The sequence below is a fragment of the Pundamilia nyererei genome, unplaced genomic scaffold, assembly GCF_000239375.1.
Source record: "Pundamilia nyererei isolate P.nyererei 1_Seehausen unplaced genomic scaffold, PunNye1.0 scaffold00038, whole genome shotgun sequence".
Lineage (NCBI taxonomy): Eukaryota > Metazoa > Chordata > Actinopteri > Cichliformes > Cichlidae > Pundamilia > Pundamilia nyererei.
In genome coordinates, this window is record NW_005187439.1 from 2,668,640 (window position 1) to 2,688,707 (window position 20,068).

The following is a 20,068-nucleotide window of genomic DNA, read 5'->3' on the forward strand; positions in this document are numbered from 1 at the left end:
TCTTCAGACATCCTTTTATGGATTTTCATCAAATGACTACTTTTATTGCTACTTTTATTTGACAGATAACTAATGTGACTTCCGTTTATAAACTGTGAAGTATCTATCTATCTATCTATCTATCTATCTATCTATCTATCTATCTATCTATCTATCTATCTATCTATCTATCTATCTATCTATCTCGCAAAGACCAGTAGGACTTTCTTCGAAAGGTTTTTATTCTATTATTTTTTTTAAAGACCAAAGTTCATTTTTATGCCGCTTTTCGACTTTGGGAGGCTGAATTCCATTTTCGGTTCCAGATTTTCACACAAGGGCAGTGGACAATGGTCAACTATAATCCCGCTCTTCTTGTTTGCGGTGGTGACATGCAGGCTGTCAGATGAGGTCAGGCAAGAGTCTGTATACACTGTGAGGTTCAGGGATGACATTGTGAGACTACTGAGGAGGGAGTAGGTGGCGATATAGGGAAAAGGAATGTGTGTGTTTGAGGAGACTGGTGCAACAGTGAGGATGTAAGGAGCAGAGGTAGTGAAGGTAGAGGACTTTAAACCATCCAAAGAAATGGACAGCACACAAGAAAGGGGAGGCAGGGGACGAGTGTCAGGGGTGATTTGAAACAGATTTCTGTTGTTGAACTCCATGTTTATAAAAGCAGAGGTATGAACTCACTGATTCCTCATGAAGGTGTTACATGGAAAATCCAGTGTGTTTGTTTTTGTTTTGTTAAAATCATTTCAGGCTTTAAGAAGTCCTACTTTCTGAAAGGATATGGCAACATGAGTGATGCATACAGTTTCTGTGTATAAACCATCTGTAAACGAAGCCCGCTTGTGTTCTTGTAGCCTCTTTTAGCAGGTTGTAAAGACTCCCCAAGCTTGTCTCCAATCGCTGGTGTCATATTGGAGCGTCTCAGCTCGGCTCCCCTGCAGAAGTCATCATCCTTCCTGGGCTCCAGATCCGGAGACTCCAGCCCTGTTCTCTCAGAAGTCTCTATTTCTTCTACCGGATCTGTCGCCGATGTCAGCGCCAGGACAGCTGCATTTTCTGCAGCAGCGTCTGTAAAGAATGAGCGAGAACAGGCAAGTCCTCAATGTCTCTCTTATGTGTCATGTTGTAAAACAGTTTTCCAATTTAACTGAATATCTGACCCTGATGGTTTTTGCTTTGTTTTTTTCCTCATGCTGATGCTCTGTAGAGTCTTAGTGATAAGGTGAAGGATGAAAGTCCAGAGGCAGATGTCAGTGGAGTTTCCAGTCCTACGTCACTTCCTGCCATTTCCCTCCTGTCTCCCAAAGCCATGGAGATGGCTGGCTGTATCATCAAAGTTCAGGAGGAGCATCGAGAAAAGGCTAAGGTTCAAGTTTTTGACAGTGTTTTTTTATTTTAATTTGTTTTTACTGAAAAACAGCTTAACAGTGATCATCTTTTTTTTTTCTTTACATTTAATTTTATTTGCAAACCTAACTTCAAATGTTTTTTTTTGTTGTTGTTGGTTTTTTTTTTTTTAACTCTTATGATTTTTGTCAGTAGCAACTTGTTTTATTGTATTTATTTTAGTTTGTTTGCTTTCAGCTTTTGTTTTTAGAAACTAACATGTAATCTAAACGTATGAATATGTTCAGGCTTTCCTGTGAAAGTTTATGGAAAAGCATGTAATGTTAGATGCTTAGTAATTACTGGAAATGGGTCTAAACTTCTTCATACTAACCTCTGCTGGCTTGCTGATCAGAGTTATATATTTTGCATGTTGACCCCTGCGTACTATATACTTGGTAAGGGTCTCACCGGACTGTCTTCTATCTATCGACTCAGTTGGCCCTCAGGGTGCGGCAGGAGATGCAGGAGAAGCTCGTAGCGGCGGTTGCGAGCGCTGAGTCAGAGCAGCTAAAACGCTTTGAGGAGCTCATGGAGCTGAAGCAGAGGCAGGAGTACCAGAGTATGAGGGACATGATGGAAAGAGAGTAAGGGAAATAATGACGCATTCGAAATGATTAAAATGCTTAAAAATGTCTGAAATGTTACATGCGATTAAACACCTGGTCTGGTTTTCCACTTCCTGTACTGCAGAACAAAGGAGAGCATCGGGCGTCAAGAGAAGCTGAAGGAGGAGCAGCGGCGTAGAATAACGGTACGTGGAAAGTTCAGGAAACGTGAAGCTTAAACCCCTGTTTGTCAAGTTGTTTACTGAAGTCTTTAATTTTGCTTGTTAACCTTACAAAAATTGTGCATGTTTCAAAGTGTGAAACAGATTGTGAGATGCTGGATGTGCAGAGCTCTGCAGCAGGAGAAGTAGATGCTCTTTATTTTTGGTAGTCTGCTGTAGTAATGATCTCCTGCACATACAGGGGCATTTCTTGTGCTCAGTGGGATAGAAAAAGTTATCTCGTTCCTGTGCTGTTCATGCTTTTTGTTTGTCCGTCAGCTCGTCAACCTACGGCTGAGGGAGGCAGAGCAGCAGCGTCTTCGGGAGGCAGAACTCGAGAGGCAAAGGCAGGCGGAGGGCAGGGAGAGACTGCGTAGCCTCAACAGCATCCAGGAGGAGATCCTGCAGCTCAACCAGCTGCTTGAGCCCTCCACCCAGACCAAGACGGACCTCCCACTGGCCAGCCTCAGCTCCTACAGCACCAGAGGGAACCAGCTGTGCTCCCAGGTGTCGGAGGTGGTGCGAAAGACTGCAGAGGTCGGTTTACATCGAGATTTTTAAGGTTTATGCTCCTCCTAATTTCTGCTTGTACTCATGAAATGCGTGTGTTCTGCCTATTTCAGGGCAACTTCCCCAGCTTGGAGGACATGACTGTGGCAGAGCGAGCCCTGCACGAGATGAGAGCGCTTATTCGGCTGATGCAGGAGGAAGCGGCCAATGTTCGAGAGAAGAAAAAGAAGGAGCAAGAGCAGGAGGAGGAGCGCAGGAAACAGGCGGAGCTGCTGGCGAAGCAGGAGGGGGAGAAGAAGGCGGCACAGCTGGCCAAAGAGAAGGCACAGAGGAAAGGTGATGAAGGAGAAGGCTTAGCTGCGTCATGCATCTGTACAGCTGGAGGTGTTGTCAGCAGCTTGTGCACAAAACAAAACATCCTGTTTGCATAAAATAATTTGGAGAATAATTATAGACCAAAGTATGGATTTTGACTAATTTATTTATTTACCCCCCTTATCCAGATATATTGCTGAGTGTTTTCACCATTTCATACTGAACCTCTTCCTGCAGGGTTGCAGAACAGCGCTGAAGACGTCACGCTGAAGTGGTACAAGGATCTGCAGGAGGCGGCCTCTCGGTGCGCTCAGTCCTTCGAACAGCTCAGCTCTGCAAAAGACGGACAGGTGGGTTTGTTCACATTCAGATGAAAGACTTTGAGATGACGGAGGAAGGACTGTGACATTCTTAAAGGTTTTTACCTCCAGCAATATTTTAATTTAATAGATTAATTCTTTAAGTAGTGAATCCATTAATCCATAATTTATGAAATGATGGACTTGGTTGATGGTTTCTGTGTCTGTGTAGGCTTTTACTTTAGGATCTGGACTTTGAACTAGGAATTATTTAAGTGATGACCTTAAAGATCTCAGTCCTGGTTCATGTATCATTACTAGTGCAAATGAGAAATATGTTTTAACACCGCAGGTCACTGAATTCTCAGGGACATCGAAAGGAAATTTCGTCCTCTTTTAATAACTCTGTGACTGGCCTCTTTCCATCATTCTCAAAGCATGTTTCCATGTTTGATATGAGGGGTTCCCACCTGACTCACTCAGCTGAAAAGTATTAAAGACAGCATTTGGTCATTAAAAATTCAAATTTAGCTTTGACACTGAGTGTTATCTGAGTTATAGGCTCACCAATTACCCAAGGACCAAAACTGCCAAAATAAATACAAAAAAGAAAGTAAAAAATATATACTGTTGCAATTCAATTAGTTCACATAAATATTTGTATAATGAATTCATAAAATTGATTTCTTTCATTTGTTATTTGCCCCCTGTTGTGGCGCTCCTTGGACACGGCACTCTGTTGTTCAAAGTCTAGAGAGCTGTTTGTCCTTGAATAAATAAATAAAATAGAATAAAATAAAAATATTTATCAAATTATAAATACAATAAAAATAAATAAATGCACAGAGGTTAAATTGAAAGGGAAGGAAAAATAAATAAAATGAATTAATAAATAGCAAAATTTACATGGGAATGGGGAAAAAAAAAAGATGCTAAAACTGAAAAGTACACGTAATAAAATTACTGAATTACATTCGGAGGATTTAATAGTATAGATTTTTATTTATTTATTTTTTAATATATAATTACTCAACTTATAATAAGTTGGGTCATTTATTTTTTAATAATAATTATTTTAATAATAATTATTATTTTGGCCACCATTTTCGAGCCTTAATAACTTTATCATAGGAGCTGATGGTGTGAAATCATCTCAGTTTGAAAACTTCATTTAATTCTTTCATTAAAACATTTTTAAAAAGCAGCTCAAACACAAGCTGACACACACGAAACGTCTTCACTGTCTGTTTATGACTCGAGTGGTTTAATTTCTCCCAGACAAAGAAACTGAAGCTGGAGCTCCAGAAAGCTGCCACCATCCCTGTCAGTCAGATCGCCAGCAACTCCGGATCGCAGCTCCGAGAAATCTTCGACAAGATCGACAAGCTTCTGTCGGGACGGCCGGTCGTGTCTGGGGGGAAATCGGTATCCACCTCACAACATCCGCAGGGTCTCGATTTCGCCAGCTACAAACTGGCGGAGAAGTTTGTGGTGAGCGTGCGCACAAAATGAATGATTCGACACAGAAGTCTGTTTTTGTTTGTTTGTGAAGTAATCCTTTGTTAATTTGATATATTTTGTAGAATTTGTATAAGCAAGAAGAAGCTGTGATTTTTCAATTATTATTTTTTTAATATCTTTTATTTATTTATATTTTGGCTGTGTAGAAACAAGGAGAGGAGGAAGTGGCGTCTCACCACGAAGCGGCCTTCCCCATCGCCGTGGTGGCTTCTGGAGTCTGGGAGCTGCACCCTCAGGTGGGAGACCTCATCCTCGCCCACCTGCACAAGAAATGCCCCTATGCAATCCCTCACTACCCTCCGATGAAGGAGGGCACGCCCGTGGATGAATACCAGAGGATTCTTGGTTACCGTGTAGACGACTCTGGGGTCGAAGGTCAGGACAGTTTCTTGAAGAGGATGTCCGGGATGATTCGCCTCTACGCCGCCATCATCCAGCTGAAGTGGCCCTACAGCTCCAAACAAGGGGTAAAAACGGTCCCGCTTCCTGCTTTTATAATGTCAAACAAGCAAAACTTCAGACTGAGGAGGCAGAGATTTCTTCCTGATTCTTATTAGGAAACGAGAAAGACTAAAGACGCAGTTTGAAAAAACAAACAAATAACGGGGGAAGAGAAGATATATTATTTCTGTGCATCGAGGAGGTTTTCAGGAGAATTGATTGGTCTCAATCATTGGGTGTAACTTACTCTGGAGCATCTTAGTTACCATGGCAATGAATTGTCCAAGGCTAAACCTAAAGTTGCCTATAATGTCTAAAAGTCCCTCACTTTTTCAAAAATGTAGTTATTTATTTTTTTGTTTCAGCCCGTTCCTCATGGTCTGAACCACGGCTGGCGTTGGTTGGCTCAGATGCTCAACATGGAGCCTCTGGCAGACGTCACAGCGACTCTGCTGTTTGACTTTCTAGAGGTGAGTCTGGACACATCCTGCACATTATCAGGTGTGTTTGTTGCTTCAAACAATCAGCGGCTTGCATTACCGGCCCATGAACCATGAAAAAGTGTCAGGTGAAATGACCACAGTCCCTGAAACTCTTTAAACCTAAATCTAAACTTCAGTTTCTTTGTCGCTGAAAGCAGCTGTGGATAACTCCTGAGCGTTGTTTCCTTCAGGTTTGTGGGAACGCTCTGATGAACCAGTATCGGAGCCAGTTCTGGAAGCTCATCCTGCTACTGAAAGAGGAATACTTCCCCAGGTAGAAAGCACGTTTTAACAGTAAACATTTCACCTGCAGCAGTCAAGTGAGAGGTTTAACCTAGAAGTGTTTCTGTGCAGGATTGAAGCCGTGACCAGCAGTGGACAGATGGGCTCAGTCATCAGACTCAAACAGTTCCTGGAGGTATGTGACCCCCCCCGACATGCTGTGAAGGTTTGGACGTTAGCTCAGTGAATCCTTAAAACAGACATGTGCAGACTGTAAAGGAATTTATGAGTACGTGAGTGAATCCCAAGCAGTCTCTGCTCTTCCAAATAAAAAGATTGATAACACTGATGAAAAGTGGCTGCTGCTAGTTCTCTGGTACCACGATTGTATCCGAGAGGAGGGAAATGGTAAATGGCCTGTATTTGTATAGGTGCTTTACTAGTCCCTAAGGACCCCAAAGTGCTTTACACATCCAGTCACCCACACATTCACACACTGGTGATGGCAGCTACATTGTAGCCACAGCCACCCTGGGGCGCACTGACAAAGGCGAGGCTGCCGGACACTGGCGCCACCGGGCCCTCTGACCACCACCAGTAGGCAACAGGTGAAGTGTCTTGCCCAAGGACACAACGACCGAGACTGTCCAAGCCGGGGCTCGAACCTGCAGCCTTCAGATTATAAGGCGAACTCCCAACTCTTGAGCCACGATCGAAAGTGGACATACTTGACAAAGGAGGTTTAATATGGAGCTGCCAGGCATGAGGATAAGGGGAAGACTACAGAGACGGTTCATGGGTGTATTGTGACATGCAGAGGATGGTGGGATGCTGTGAGATGAAGGCAGATGAGCAGGTTTCAGTTTGTAGTTATTTAAAGAGAGGGCTTTTCAGTGTACACAAACACGTTCCTGTGCAGTCCTCTGGGAAACGCAACAGGGAAGGGAGCGGCAGGAAAACATGGAAAAGCATCAAATAAACATCCAGCTTGAAAACTGCAGACAGTATCTGCAGTGGAGACGTTGTTTTTATGGTCTGCTTCACTTCAGCTCTTTTTCTTTTTCTTTTTTTTAATGTTTTTTTGCCGATATTAGATGGTCGAGAGTGAAGGAAAAATATTCAGTAAAGTTCCTCGGGTCAGATTCACACCCTGGCCACTCTGGCATATGGTCGCCTGCTCACCCCGTGAGCTAAACTGGTTCCCTCATTTTAGCTCTTTGCGTGTTTTAACTTCACTCTACTCCACGGCGAGCTGATGGACCGACAACGGCACAAATGAGAGTGGCCACCAGACCAGTTGACTCATACTGCGGACACAGCCTCCATCAACAGACGCTCTCTGCGGGTAGACGGGCTGTCCGAGGCTCCCTGCGGTTTTCCAAGGCACTGCCAGCGAGAACCATGCTGAGCCCTTCGGTCATCACAGGTCTGCAGCCATGAAGCTGCGACTGAGCGAACAAACCACACGATGGTTAGAAAATGCTTCAACAACAGCAGTGCTCATTACTGTAATCTATATAAAAAAACAAAACAATAAGAGTTTAATAAGCTGTTTGGTAAATGTGAAATTTAACTGGCAAATAAAGGGAAGCGTCTGAAACGAAACCTGCAGATTAACGGCTTTAATATCGATCTCCTGTAAACCCAGAGAGAAATATTTCCTTCCCTGATAAAACTCTGTAATTCCATGCTTGGGTTTTTTCTCCTTCTTGCACCTCCTATAATTCAAACTGCTGAATTATTCAGAAATAAAATGAAATAAAGGCCAAAAAGAAGTTGATTTACAATTCAAAGTGCTGCATGGCAAACAGTAAAACAGTTGGGGGGTAAATAATGATTGTAAAACAAAAGGGAACATAATTAAAACCGGTGTACTGTTTATAGAAACGGGTGTGAAGTAGATCTAGTCTGGATTATGAGGAGTGTTTACAGACTGGTGGCCTAATCTACTTGAGCACTTAAAAGTGAAGCTATAGAAAAGGTTTGACTTCAGCTACAAGTCTTATTTTAGAGACTCTGACTTTGAAAGCAGACGGAGCAAAAATGGCACAGATTTGAGAAATTCTGTAATATTTGAACTGAACTGCGTGACGCTGAGCTGGATTAAAACTTTGGAATTAAGTTGTATTCTCACTGAGCTGAGTTTAAACATCAGCTCAACATTTTAAGGGGCTTAATGATGAGATGCTGTCTGTTATTACACACAGTACCAGTGCAGTGTTATGCTTTTATTGAAATGATTGTTTTTGTGTTTTATCTCAGACATCGCTGCAGAGACGACAGATCAGTCCGCCCAGAGGCCAGCTGGGCTCCGGGTTCTGGAGGTCTTGACCGACGACGACCTGCGCTGGGTGACGACGCCATTGTAGGACTGAGTCAGGCAGAAATGAATTGAGAGCATCTGTGAGTGGAAAGAGGGGAAAAAGTTGTCCTGTGGTTTTAGTTTTTATCTAAATGAGCACACTGACGTCACGCACTGACGACACACACTGACGATGCACACTGACGTCGCACACTGGAAGCCTCACGAGTCCTCTGCGTTTGTGAGGTCACATTTTTGAGGTCACATCTGCTTCTGCTGACCTGAAGCAGACCTGTAGACACCTGTGGGGTACTTTTAACCTTAACTTCATTGGCTGCTTTTCTGCTGAAATTCTTGAGCTTTTCTTAAGGGTTGTGTTTTTGTTTTTTTGTTTTTTTTAATTCCCAGGTGTGTCGAGTCATTCCTCCTAAAGAGAAACGCTTTCACGGCCTTAACTTTCACATTAAATTATTTTGCTGATTCAGATAATTTTTAATAGTTTAACTCCTTGTTTTTCTCCTTTTTTGTGGCACAAAAACAGCAAAATCTCTATTACAAAAATAACTAACCAGTTTTAAAGTGTTTCAGCTGCGCAGACACCGGCGAATGTCGTCTTATTTGTCGATACTTCGGTGCATTTCCACCATTGCTGCTCACGCGTCTATCGCCTTACTCACACATAGTCTGTGTAGGCAGCTGGCAACATTTGATCATTCAGATCTCTGACATACTGGAACAAAATGTGGTGAGATTGATTAATAAAAACTGGATTAAAAGCTACTGAAATCAGAAAGTGAAACAAAATTATTTGTCAATGAAGTAAAAATCAAATGATTGATGCTTTTAAAGGTTCTTCTTGAAAATCCCTCTGTTTTTAAAAATGCTTTAAAACCTTCCAAAATTGAAGCTACCAGCAGAACTGCTTTGACTTTATCATACTTTATTTTAGAGATGAAGAGAAATCTGCTGAAGTTAAACTCAGACTGGGCTCTAATGCTGTGCAGTATCAATTTTATACCACCAGATGGTGCAGTGAGTAAGTTTAACCTTTATTTAACCAGGTAAACACAGCCTGACAAAAGGCAAAGCTTGTAGAGGAAATGGATAAAATAAAATAATAAAAGAGCAGCCGCACACGTCTCTAAACACTACAGCAACGCTGCTGGTAAAATGCTGCCCCCTGGTGGTGAGGGGTTTAGATCCCACAGAGGGCAAATTACAAAAATTACCTTTAAAGGCTGCTCTGTTAACATCCGACCTGAAGAAGCAGATTCAGGTCATCTGCTCAGGTGGCCAGATGTGCCTGCTTTGATTTCTGAGTGGAGTAAAACATGAGAAAATGAGGACGTGTTGATTTTAATGCGTCCAAGTCAGTGAGGTTTCCAGTGTCGTCGTTTTGTTTACAGCTCTCAACATAAGTTTCATCATCCTGAGGAGAGAGAAGCTGCTTACTTGCAACGTTTTAGCAGAGCAGGTAGAAATCTGTTTATTCAGCCTTAATATTTTCTGTTCAAATCAAATTGTGTCAAATGATTTGGACTTTTTATTTATTTTTTTCACTGTGTGGAGCAAAAAGTCATGGTTTGAAGTGTTGTTTTAAATCATTGTCCATGAGAGAAACCAAAGGTTTGATCCAGAAATGATCGCAGACTGTTTTGTAAAGTGAAACTCAAAGTGATTGTTTTCTGAATGTGATGAAGAATAAACAAATGTATTGGTACCAGAATTAGTGCAGTCTATAGGAGTTGTTGAAAATGTGCAAACTAAATGAAATAAAATCAATCAACACTTAGTGGAAAATTTCCCTTTTGGATTTCTTGCTTTTGCTCATCGCGTTGTAGAAGTCTGTCACATTATCATTTTTTTAATTTATTTATTTTTTGCTTTAATCTTCTAAAATCAGATTATTTGGGGCTTGTTCTGTGTATTTTAAACTGTCTGACATGACATTTTGAGCAAATTTGCAATGTACAGCTGTCAGAAGTTTATATGCACTGATGAAGATGAATGAATGCAATTTGGGGCTTTGAATGATTTCTTTTCCTGGGATGGAAGGAATGTGCAGCTTATGTCTTCTCACTGATCAAAACTGTAGATGTTGTTTTACTATTAATCTCTGAGAGCTCTGTTCTTTGTATCTTAGCTTCCATTTAACTGAACCTCTTCAAACATGGCAGCTGTGTTTCAGAGGGTTCCAGTATGTTTACTGCCAAGTTTGAGGTCATTTGGATGAACTGTTCTTATCATATTTTGGCTAAAGGTTGTGTGTTTGCAGTGTTTTATCTGCAGTGACTGCTCCCTGCCCCACTTTGCATGTAGGGGGCTCGACATGTTTGTCTTCACAAAGATCCAAGACCTGCTGTCATGTGTAGTTTGGAGATGGTGGCATTATGGAAAAGAGCCGAGCACAGCTGAAGATGCTTAGATTTTCACTGGGAGTGACCAGGATCAGAAATAAGTATTTCGGAGGCCGGGCAGTTTGGATGAGTGCAGAGGAACAATGGTGGATATACCTTCTAGAGAGACGATTCATAGATTTAGTGAAGGACATGCAGACGGTTGACGTGACAGAAGAGGCTGCTAGAATGGGTTGAGATGGAAGCCAATATGGCGAGCCCAAAAGGAACGCCAGAAGACAGAAAGTGAAGGTGCTGACACAGAGGAATAGTCTAAGATTTAGGGTTTCCAGGAAGGACTTCATAGGGGGACATGGTCCTAAAAGGACCATAATTCCTTATGCTACAAATAAGATTTTAATTTGCATTAAAATGTCCTAAAACAATTTTTCGTAAGATTTTAAATGCCTAAAGTAGATGAAGTGAGACTGAAGTGTAATTCAGTAAAAACTGGTATTCAAGCATGTGGCTTAACCCTTTAAATCCCAACCTAATTTACCTCTTAAACCAGGGATGGGGAACTCCAGGCCTCAATGGCCGGTGTCCTGCAGGTTTTAGATGTGTCCTTGATCCAACACAGCTGGTTTAAATGGCTAAATTATCTCCTCAACATGTCTTGAAGTTCTCCAGAGGCCTGGTAATGAACTAATCATTTGATTCAGGTGTGTTGGCCCAGGGTGAGATCTAAAGCCTGCAGGACACCGGCCCTTGTGCTGCGGGTTTTAGATCAGAAACACACATTTTTATAAAACTAACACATTAACTGCACCAACATGTGGTTTAAAAAGAGACAACCTTCATGTTTACCTTTTTTATTTGACCTTTTTACATCTATGCACACTGAGTCGTTTTTATTACAGTTACTTCAGCTGCAGCTGAAATATTGCATATTAAACACATTCGGTGCCAGCTCGATGATTATTCGTACATTTTTTACCCAAACAGTCGCAGAACATATCGATTCGTCATGGCTTGACCGACACTGCATCAGAGGAACAATCATCTGAAATAAATACAGAGAACATGAACCGTTTTTCCACACAAAGCTGCAGAAACGAGCCTCAGACTCTGCAGTCCTGAGCACAGACGATTTTGATTTCCAAGATTTTCCCATGTGAGATAAGTAGGCGTAAAACTCTAGCTCAGAAATAAACAGTGTTACAAGAAATAATTTATACAGCCAGTTTCTAAATTCCTATGTTCAAAAGGACAAACCAGCGTAGGGAACAATCACGTCTTTCCTTCACACACCAGTCTTGACCTGGAAATCAGTTTAATTTTGTTCATAGCCACACTGTAGACTGCCTGATGAATGAGAATGGAAAAAATCTAAAGTAATTCAAAAATATGTGGATGAAATTAGAAGACAAGCTGCATGAATATGTGCAGATTTCTCCTTTAACCGTACTCTGAAGATGTGACTTTTCTGTTCCTTAAAAATAACAAAACAAGATCAAGTGTTTCAGTGATATTGTTGTTGCAGTTCGTCTATTTCACCACTAGAGGCCAGTAAAAATGACAGACCTTTAAACGAGCAGATTTGATCCACAAAAGCAGCTCTGTTAATGATGGAGTCAATTAAAAACCCACTCACAAGAATTAACAGGTTCAGGAAGTTGAGTGACCACTACAAGACCTGGCGGTGGTCGTCTTCTGGTTGCCGTCCTTCAGGAGCTTTTACTGTTCAGTGTTTATAAGGCTCAGCGTTAAGACCCTCGTGGTTGAGCGTGGCGCTCTCCATGCGTCTGTACCAATATTTCACTTTGGTGTTCGCCATCATGTCATCAAACGCCTGCAGGCCCTCCATCACCCTCAGGACTCCAAACACTGACTGTAACAGAAGAGCACAGGTGCAAAGCCTGAAGATTAAAAATAACTTTTCCTAAAGTTTACTCACTGTTAAAATTGTGGCTGCTTGTATGAAACATGACCAGAGTTTCAAATAATTAGGCAATCCCTGTGAGCCAAAAGCTCAGGGACTGGTCAGACTGGTCGAAATGCCGTATTTCAGGGTTTTTTTCTGCTCTTGGATCTCTGTGATGTCATAAAGGAGTGGATATAATGGACTGTATACTAAGGATGGACACAGTGAAGCCATTTTGTCGTGTTTTTAAATTGGATGTTAGAATTGTGAGGTAGATCTACATGCTCATTGGCTAATGGTTGTCTGTCACACAGTAAAGTGTTCCATCCAGTGCTATCTGCCTGGTTTTGTTACATAAAGTAACTAAAATAAAAATACTAAAATTGTGTAATTAAAGTGTTACTTTTACAGTAACAATGAACATTATGCTTTAAAACAAGCACAAATACAAAGAGTAACTTTCTTGATGGCACTCGCATTGATGTGAACACCAGCAAGAAAATGATCCTTTTGAACTACAGATGTTTAAAGGAAAGTACACACATTTTTTGTAAACATAGAACAAACTGGGCACCAATGCAGCGCCTCCGTCTGGGGGAGTGTAACCAAGTTACTTTTGTAACTGTCCTTTATAGATGGTCTGCAAACACATCACACACTGTGGCGAGCTCTCGCTTCTGGGGGTTAAGACTTAGTTTTAAAGTTATGTTAAGGGTTAACTTAGTGGTAAGAGGCTTGAGAGGGCAATAATGGGATTGAATGTCCTCACAATGTCAATCAAACCAACATGGATCAGCGTGTATGTAGGCCCCGCCCCCAACATGCAGCGTGGAGCAGGAGTAGTCACCGCAGGGGAAACGCTGATAACAGAAACCAACTTTTAGCCAAAATAAGATGAGAACAGCTCATCCACACAACATTAAACTTGTTACAGCACTTATTCAGCTCGTCAGCATCACACCTGCCGAGTTTAAGTGAGGTGGAGCAAATCAACAGCTGGAGATACACAACGAACAGGCACATGGACAAAATATTAGTAATCTAGACCTAAAATTTGTATTTGAGGCCATCAGTGCGTGTTTTCTAAAACATCTGCAGAACAAGATGTATTATTCAAGCACCTGCTGACCATTACAAGAAAACAGGTTTAAGTTGCTTCAACACTGGCTTCACTTTTCAGACCTGAAAACTACCTCTTTCTATCTCTATCGGTCTGTGGTGAAGCTTTAATCAGGCTAATTTACGTACATTAAATTAGTAACAAGCCTAAGTTGGACCCTGGACCAAGCCTGAGCTGGACCTAAGCTGCGTTTCCTCACCAGGTCTGCCAGGTTGGGCTGATTTCCACCCATGAACTTCCTATTCTTGCCAATGGCTGCCACCCAGTCGTTGACAGCCTTGTAGAGATCCTCTCTGACGTCGTCCTGCAGATTGTGTCTGTTGGGTCAAAGGAGTGAAAATTAATACCTCACGTCCCCAAAAACCTTAAAATTACCAGAAACGCGATAGCCTGTTATCTAACACCACATACCGACTTTTCAGCCTTTTGGAGATGACAAACATGGCCGCAGCGCCAACATATTTGGCGAAGAAGCCTTCAAAAGTACCAAACTTGCCCTCACGTACGATATAGTCGAAGGAGGCCAGGGCCTCGTTGGTGGTTCGGTACACGTTGGGAGATATGAGGTGTACGAGCCAGTCGTCAGCCCACTGACGCCACTTCATCTCCTCTCTGAAATCAGAGCAGAAAACATTTACGATCCACAGAAAAGATGGAGTCGCGGTCTGATGAGGACCACATGACTTTAGTTTGCAGAAAACTCCACCACCACCACATTTTCATGCAGATTTAAGATTTTTCCCTCCAACAGATGCTCATCACACAGATCTTCATTAGAATGATGAAAACAGAAATCTCCCATTGCTAAAAGTAGAGGCTTCATATCAGCTGACCAATCACAAGCCTGAGAGCAATAATGCTCCACAGCCTATGGGTTACACCCACGTGCTACCTTTCAAAATAAGTCTGCTAATAATCGTGTGTGAGAAACAGGGCTTGGCTTACTTCTGCATTTCCTTCTGTGGGTAAACTGCGACGGTCTCGCCCTCGCTCAGCATCAGCCAGTACTTGTTGTTGTACTCTATCACCTCCTTCCCCCTGTCATTCACCGACTTCATCTCCGGGTAGCAGCGAAGGATGTCGGACATGCTCTTCTTCCTGCAAAAAAAACCCCAAGGTAAAGTTTTTTTTTCTTATAAAGAGGGCATAAATTTAGATATTTTATCTTTAAGAATGGAGTCCAAATAAGATCAGCTCATGCAACCTGTGTGAGGACACCTGTCAGTCAACAAAGTGATGCCTCCAACTCAATTATCCAGGTGGATGAGCCCCACTAAGAACTGTTATGAAGAGAGAAACTATCCACTCTATTTTTAGACAGGCCGCAATATATTTCTAGTGTACAGTTTGACCATTTAACACGGGGCATCTATAGTGACGTGCTCACTTTTGGATCCAGCCTCATGTGGCTTACTGATACCATTTCAAGACAAAAACACTGAGCTGGATATAAATCACATCCAAGTGTATTCCACACCAAAGGAAGTAAGAATGAACCATTAAATTATGTTTTTACAATTAGTATTAAATAACAACACACTTGCTGCGGTGGGTCACTTAACCCCCCAAAGAAATTTTACAAATGTTTTTCTTAAAATATTAACCCAAGCATCCAAACTGTGAGGTTTATTTAAATGTATTGCATTGTTATTTCTTTGGAAACCAAAATAAGAAACCCTGCCCTCAGAACACGAGACCAAGGATTTAACTAGTCGAATAACAATCAGCATATTTTCTAAATTCTAATATTTTCTCAGTAAAATATAGAAATAAACTTTAATTTTGTCACATACATCAAGTACAATAATAACATTATAATAACATTTTTTAATAACAAGACTTTTAAAATAGTTTTTTCTGCATTTTAGTTTTAATGCTCTGATCAGGGTGGGATGTATTTGAACCACAGAGTTTCACACCTGAGATTTTATAGATTTTACACTATCAAATTATTTCTCAGAGCTTTATTCGAAGTGATTAACAGAAAATCTAAACAAAATTCCTCATGAAATAACAAGTGAAGGAAGTCACAACTTACTTGTTGACTAAATAGGTCTTGAGCGAGCTGATGATGACAGACGAGTCATTCAGTTGCTGCAGATTTAAAAAAAGGAAATAGAGCAGGACATGAAGGGTTTCACAGGAAAAACCGGCACATTTTTAAGTTACTTAATTAGAGACTGGACAAAGGTTTCTCTTCTTTTTTTTGCGGACATGCTTTTCTTTATTTTCTGTCATACAAATTCTGTGAGTAAGTGACTCCTGTGAGCCAGAAGCCCAGTCCTCAGACTGCTCTTAGTGTTGGGATTTTAAAACAATATCCTTGAAATAATATAAAATATATAAATTGTGGTGAGTGAGGGTTATGAAGGCATGCCAGAAATTAAAATCTGTCTGAATGTTTGACAAAAACATAAGTCTTAACTTTGTTCTCTCAACAGTTCTCCCCCCCTCAAAGATTTAAGATGACATCAAATGTCTTACCACCTCACCATCCACCATCAGGATGGGCACCTTTCTGTAGGTAGACCACTTAATCTCCTTCCTCATCACCGGGTTCACCTCCACAATCTCATACGGCAGCCCGTGGTAGTCCAGGAAGGCTCGCACCTTGCTGCAAAACGGGCAGGTCTTGTACTGGTACAGGGTCAGCTTCAGACTGCCTCCTGGAGCCTGGAAGGAGGCAGCAGAGGAAAGGAGAGCGCTATGAGGCTAAAGTATGTGGACACTTAAGAGCTGCCTCCCCCAGCTTGGCAAAGGGCTGCTAAAAAGAATGCAAGCTTATTTTTCTGTCCATCTTTTATACTGTCTATGGATCTGAAAGAACTAATACTACTCCACAACAGGCTAACGGAAGCTGGCCAATCAAAAGAAAGTGGGCTTTTAATAAGGGGTGTGGGGCAGGAGGTGTTTAAAGAGGCAGGACCTGAATATAGCTACTGAGGGGGAGCATGAGAGACCAGTATGAGATAAGGATTATTATGAACTGTGAATTATGCAAAGCTAGTGGTGCTTGATAAGGTGATAATACTGCTTATAAATGCCAAGTTAAACCTGCAACACATTGCAGGTGGGTGAATAGAATACCTTTTATTGTCACTATACACATGTACAATGAGATACAGAGCGTCTCCTGCTCAGTGCAGGTGTGTGGGAAAAGATATATATATATATATAAAAATAAATAAAAAACAGTATTCCAAATGACAACAGCCAAACCATGTGCAAGAACACCTCAAGGCTTCAAGAGCAAACGTTTGTGAAGCACAGTGACTGCAAAGGTTTATTGCTGATGGCTATTACAGCTGTGCACGTACAGATAAAGGGGATCCAGGCCCAGAGTTTGGAAACGTTTGCAGACACACAGACAGCAGTGATCCACAGCATTTCTCCAGCCACTAACACACCGTAAAGCAGACCGCCTGTAGTTCATACAGAGCAGATCCAGTAAAAGCAAAACGTTACAGACAAATCTGTAAACTACATTTTAAAACTAAACAACAGCGCATTTTGAAAGCTTTTATTGTGTTTCTACTCCAGTAGAAACACAATAAAAGGCAGTATTCAGAAGAAGTGGCAGGTGTCCGCAGCAGCTGGGGTCTGACAAGTGACCCCGGCTGCACACACCTCAGGCAGGCGAGCTTACTGCAGGCAGACGGTGATGATCAAAGACACCCACTTACCTCACTGACCTTCCTCTCCTCCTCGGCCAGGTGCTGCTGGACGGACAGCTTCACAGTCTGATATAAACCCAAACCTCCACCAAGCAGGAAGGCGCAGCCCAGCACCCTGCCTCCCCCTTGGCGCACACCGGAGAGCAGTTTGGACCGGAACCCCGCTCCGCCGGTGCCGTACGCCCTCCTGGATCCGTGCGCGCCCACATTCCCCAGCAGGTAGGAGAAGGCGCCGGACCGACGGGCTGCTGGAGACTCCAGAAAAGACAAGCCGACCTTAGTGAGTGTTCTGACGCAGGAGGCTGCCATGTTGGCTTTACATAAAGTCCCAGAATGCACCACGAGGAATAGGGTTTGGGCGCCCTGAGCTGAGCCTGTCAGGGTGTGTGCCGCCCCCAGTGGCGCGCAAAGGCAAAACCTGAGAAAAGGTGCAATAAAAAGGGAACCAAGGGGGTAAAAAGACATCAAATAGATGCAAAACCGCTAAATGATGAAAAGAGAAAGGCAAAATCACCACAAAGAGATATAAAATAACTGTAAAGAGACAAAAACAAACAAGCAGATAAAGTTAGAGAGGTCAGGTTGAGATGGTTTGGACATGTGCAGATGAAAGATGGTAACTTTACTAGATAAATGATGTTGAATGTGGAGCTGTAAGACAGGAGAAAAAGAGGAACACCCCAGAGGAGGTTCATGGGTGTAGTGCAGAGGGCACGCAGAAGAAGATGCTGGGAATAGGGATAGGGTGAGATGGAGACAGATACAGATGTAAAACCAAGAGATGCAAACATGACATCATCACAGACCTCAGAGGACTACAAAGACCTGCAAATTACAACTACATGGAAAACAACAGGATGCGAAACCGCCATAAAGAGATGCTAAAAATAACCAAGTGGAGACTAAGAGTCATTGCAAAGATGGAAACAATAATTAAATTGTAAAAGCAACCATAAAGAACATAAAACAGACACAAATGGATGCAAAATGATCTAAAACTGATACTGAATAACAACAGCAAAGAGATACCTTTTTGTCTTTTTATTTTGTTTTGCTAATATTCACATTATTCCTCATTCACCTTTGTTTTACCGAGCTGAATGTTTTTGTTTTTTGTGTGTGTTTAGCTGCTTTATGACAGGATTTTTCTCAACTTTTGGAATAAATTAAGTATATATATATTTCCAGACTTGTGGAGTTATGTGGGATATCACATAAATTAAATTGAACTGAACAGTAAATAATATTGGACTTCTGACGACTTCTCTGCAGTTTTAACACAGACATCCACTGGCCAAGTTTGCCCCTTTAAAGGGCTATTTCCGGCCCTCGTGCCATAGGTTTTACACGGCTTTGTGTTTAGATCGTCGTTGTTAGTTTTGTTTTATTTTAAATAATTGATAAATGTGTTTTAAATGCAAAATATTTACATAATTGAACTGAATTGCACTGAATTGAATTGAGGTGTGTGCAGGAGCGCCTGTTTTGCCCTGGATGCGTCGGTCTACGTGTGGTGCATTCAGGAGCGTCGTTTTTCCGACTTTCTCTGTGATCGCAGCAGCAGCAGCAGCAGAGGACCGTCCTGCTGCCCTGCTGAAAGCGGAGAATCCCCCTCAGCCAGCAGCGGCAGCAGTACTACCAGCATCATCCATTTTCACTGGTCGAGCCACATCGCATCCTTCTCCGCTCGGACTCTTCGCTCCGCTGGGATGCCGCCGTCGAGTAACGGCGGCAGGGATTCGCTCGGGAGCGCCTGAGCTGGAGGACACCGTCCCCGTGCGGTTTTTGGAGCGTGACTGGGATGAAGGCACGAGGAGACAAATAAAAATCTGATCATAGCCGGCTAACGCTAGCACGCTAACGTTAGCTGCCCGTTTTCCCCTCCCTGCTCACTGACCGATGTGTTTTCCTCCATGAATAAACACTCCTTTAATGCCCCCCCGCCTTTTTTTTTTAATTCTTGCGAAGACATGCTGAAGTCACCGAGGACATTTATCTCAAGGATAAAACATCGCAGGGGTCTCCTAACCTCCAAAGGGTAACGCCAGTTAGCCATTAGTACCTTTTATTTTTTACATTTTTCTCGCTCGTCCGTGGAGATGCTGGCTGAGGAGGAGTGTGTCTAGCGCTGAACCAGAACTCGCATGGATACTCACTCCATGAAGGTCATGATACTGAGAGAATGATCATGCTGGAAAAACAGGTAAGAAATCAGCACAGAGCCGTGAAGTCAGCGGGTTCGTATTTAAATGCACACCTGAGCTCATTTGCGTATCGTAATTAGGCTACATGGGGCGCGTGCTGCACCCCTGCCACAGCTGTGATCTGATAGAAGTAACGGGCTGTAAAGGCGAATTTATGCAGGTGATCAGCACATTTTTAATGATAATAATCCCCCCCCTCTCTCTTTCTCCCCGGCTTAAAGTCTGCCTCTCTCTGCCACTCTCTCTCCTGCTGCTCTTTAAGCCATAGACCGTATATAAAAATGTAAGACATAGCATTTACAATAATTAAATGTGTTTTTAATTTTGGGGGGATTAAATTGACAAGACATTATCAATGTTGTGAAGCTAGGGTTGCACGATTTTGAAATTTTAGCTCAATAAAGACATTTTGTAAAATAATTAGGACCTAAATCTGATCCCCCCCAATCATTTATTTATTTGTTTGTTTGTTTGTTGTTATTAATTCCCTCTTGCGTGACTGGAAAGAATAGATCTGTACTATATTATTTGTTCGAGTCACCAGTTATTATGGTATGAAAAATTCTAAA

General features: G+C 42.1%; 3 protein-coding genes across 5 annotated transcripts in view; 2 read left to right on the forward strand and 1 right to left on the reverse strand.

Annotated features, from left to right (window-relative positions):
- gle1 (GLE1 RNA export mediator) overlaps positions 1 to 8,741 on the forward strand; it is a 9,133-nt gene extending 392 nt beyond the window's left edge. Inside the window, exons 2-14 of the mRNA XM_005730572.1 lie at positions 849 to 1,085; positions 1,202 to 1,360; positions 1,819 to 1,967; positions 2,074 to 2,134; positions 2,429 to 2,686; positions 2,773 to 2,995; positions 3,212 to 3,324; positions 4,552 to 4,764; positions 4,941 to 5,261; positions 5,601 to 5,705; positions 5,909 to 5,991; positions 6,072 to 6,135; positions 8,202 to 8,741. Coding sequence (XP_005730629.1) covers positions 849 to 1,085; positions 1,202 to 1,360; positions 1,819 to 1,967; positions 2,074 to 2,134; positions 2,429 to 2,686; positions 2,773 to 2,995; positions 3,212 to 3,324; positions 4,552 to 4,764; positions 4,941 to 5,261; positions 5,601 to 5,705; positions 5,909 to 5,991; positions 6,072 to 6,135; positions 8,202 to 8,270 — 2,055 coding nt within the window. The 3' untranslated portion in view covers positions 8,271 to 8,741. The remainder of the gene's footprint in view (positions 1 to 848; positions 1,086 to 1,201; positions 1,361 to 1,818; positions 1,968 to 2,073; positions 2,135 to 2,428; positions 2,687 to 2,772; positions 2,996 to 3,211; positions 3,325 to 4,551; positions 4,765 to 4,940; positions 5,262 to 5,600; positions 5,706 to 5,908; positions 5,992 to 6,071; positions 6,136 to 8,201) is intronic.
- A 2,692-nt stretch (positions 8,742 to 11,433) lies between these two features.
- ptgesl (prostaglandin E synthase 2-like) lies at positions 11,434 to 19,492 on the reverse strand. 3 transcript variants are annotated; one of them, XR_311677.2, is made up of 9 exons: positions 19,452 to 19,492; positions 17,305 to 17,713; positions 16,106 to 16,294; positions 15,660 to 15,715; positions 14,567 to 14,719; positions 14,033 to 14,233; positions 13,821 to 13,938; positions 12,232 to 12,468; positions 11,434 to 11,640 (listed from the first exon to the last, which is right to left on the reverse strand). XR_311677.2 is itself a non-coding variant. In XM_005730575.2 (8 exons), the coding sequence occupies exons 1-8, from the start codon at positions 19,463 to 19,465 to the stop codon at positions 12,322 to 12,324; spliced, it is 1,287 nt and encodes a 428-aa protein (XP_005730632.1). In that variant the 5' UTR covers positions 19,466 to 19,492; the 3' UTR covers positions 11,434 to 12,321. The 3 variants fall into 3 exon arrangements, 2 of the variants coding, with proteins under 2 accessions (XP_005730632.1, XP_005730633.1); XM_005730575.2 differs by having other exon boundaries at positions 11,434 to 12,468; XM_005730576.2 differs by lacking the exon at positions 19,452 to 19,492 and adding an exon at positions 19,358 to 19,408 and having other exon boundaries at positions 11,434 to 12,468.
- LOC102216217 (ral guanine nucleotide dissociation stimulator) overlaps positions 19,445 to 20,068 on the forward strand; it is a 58,146-nt gene continuing 57,522 nt past the window's right edge. The window contains exon 1 of the mRNA XM_013910228.1: positions 19,445 to 19,498. Coding sequence (XP_013765682.1) covers positions 19,478 to 19,498 — 21 coding nt within the window. The 5' untranslated portion in view covers positions 19,445 to 19,477. The remainder of the gene's footprint in view (positions 19,499 to 20,068) is intronic.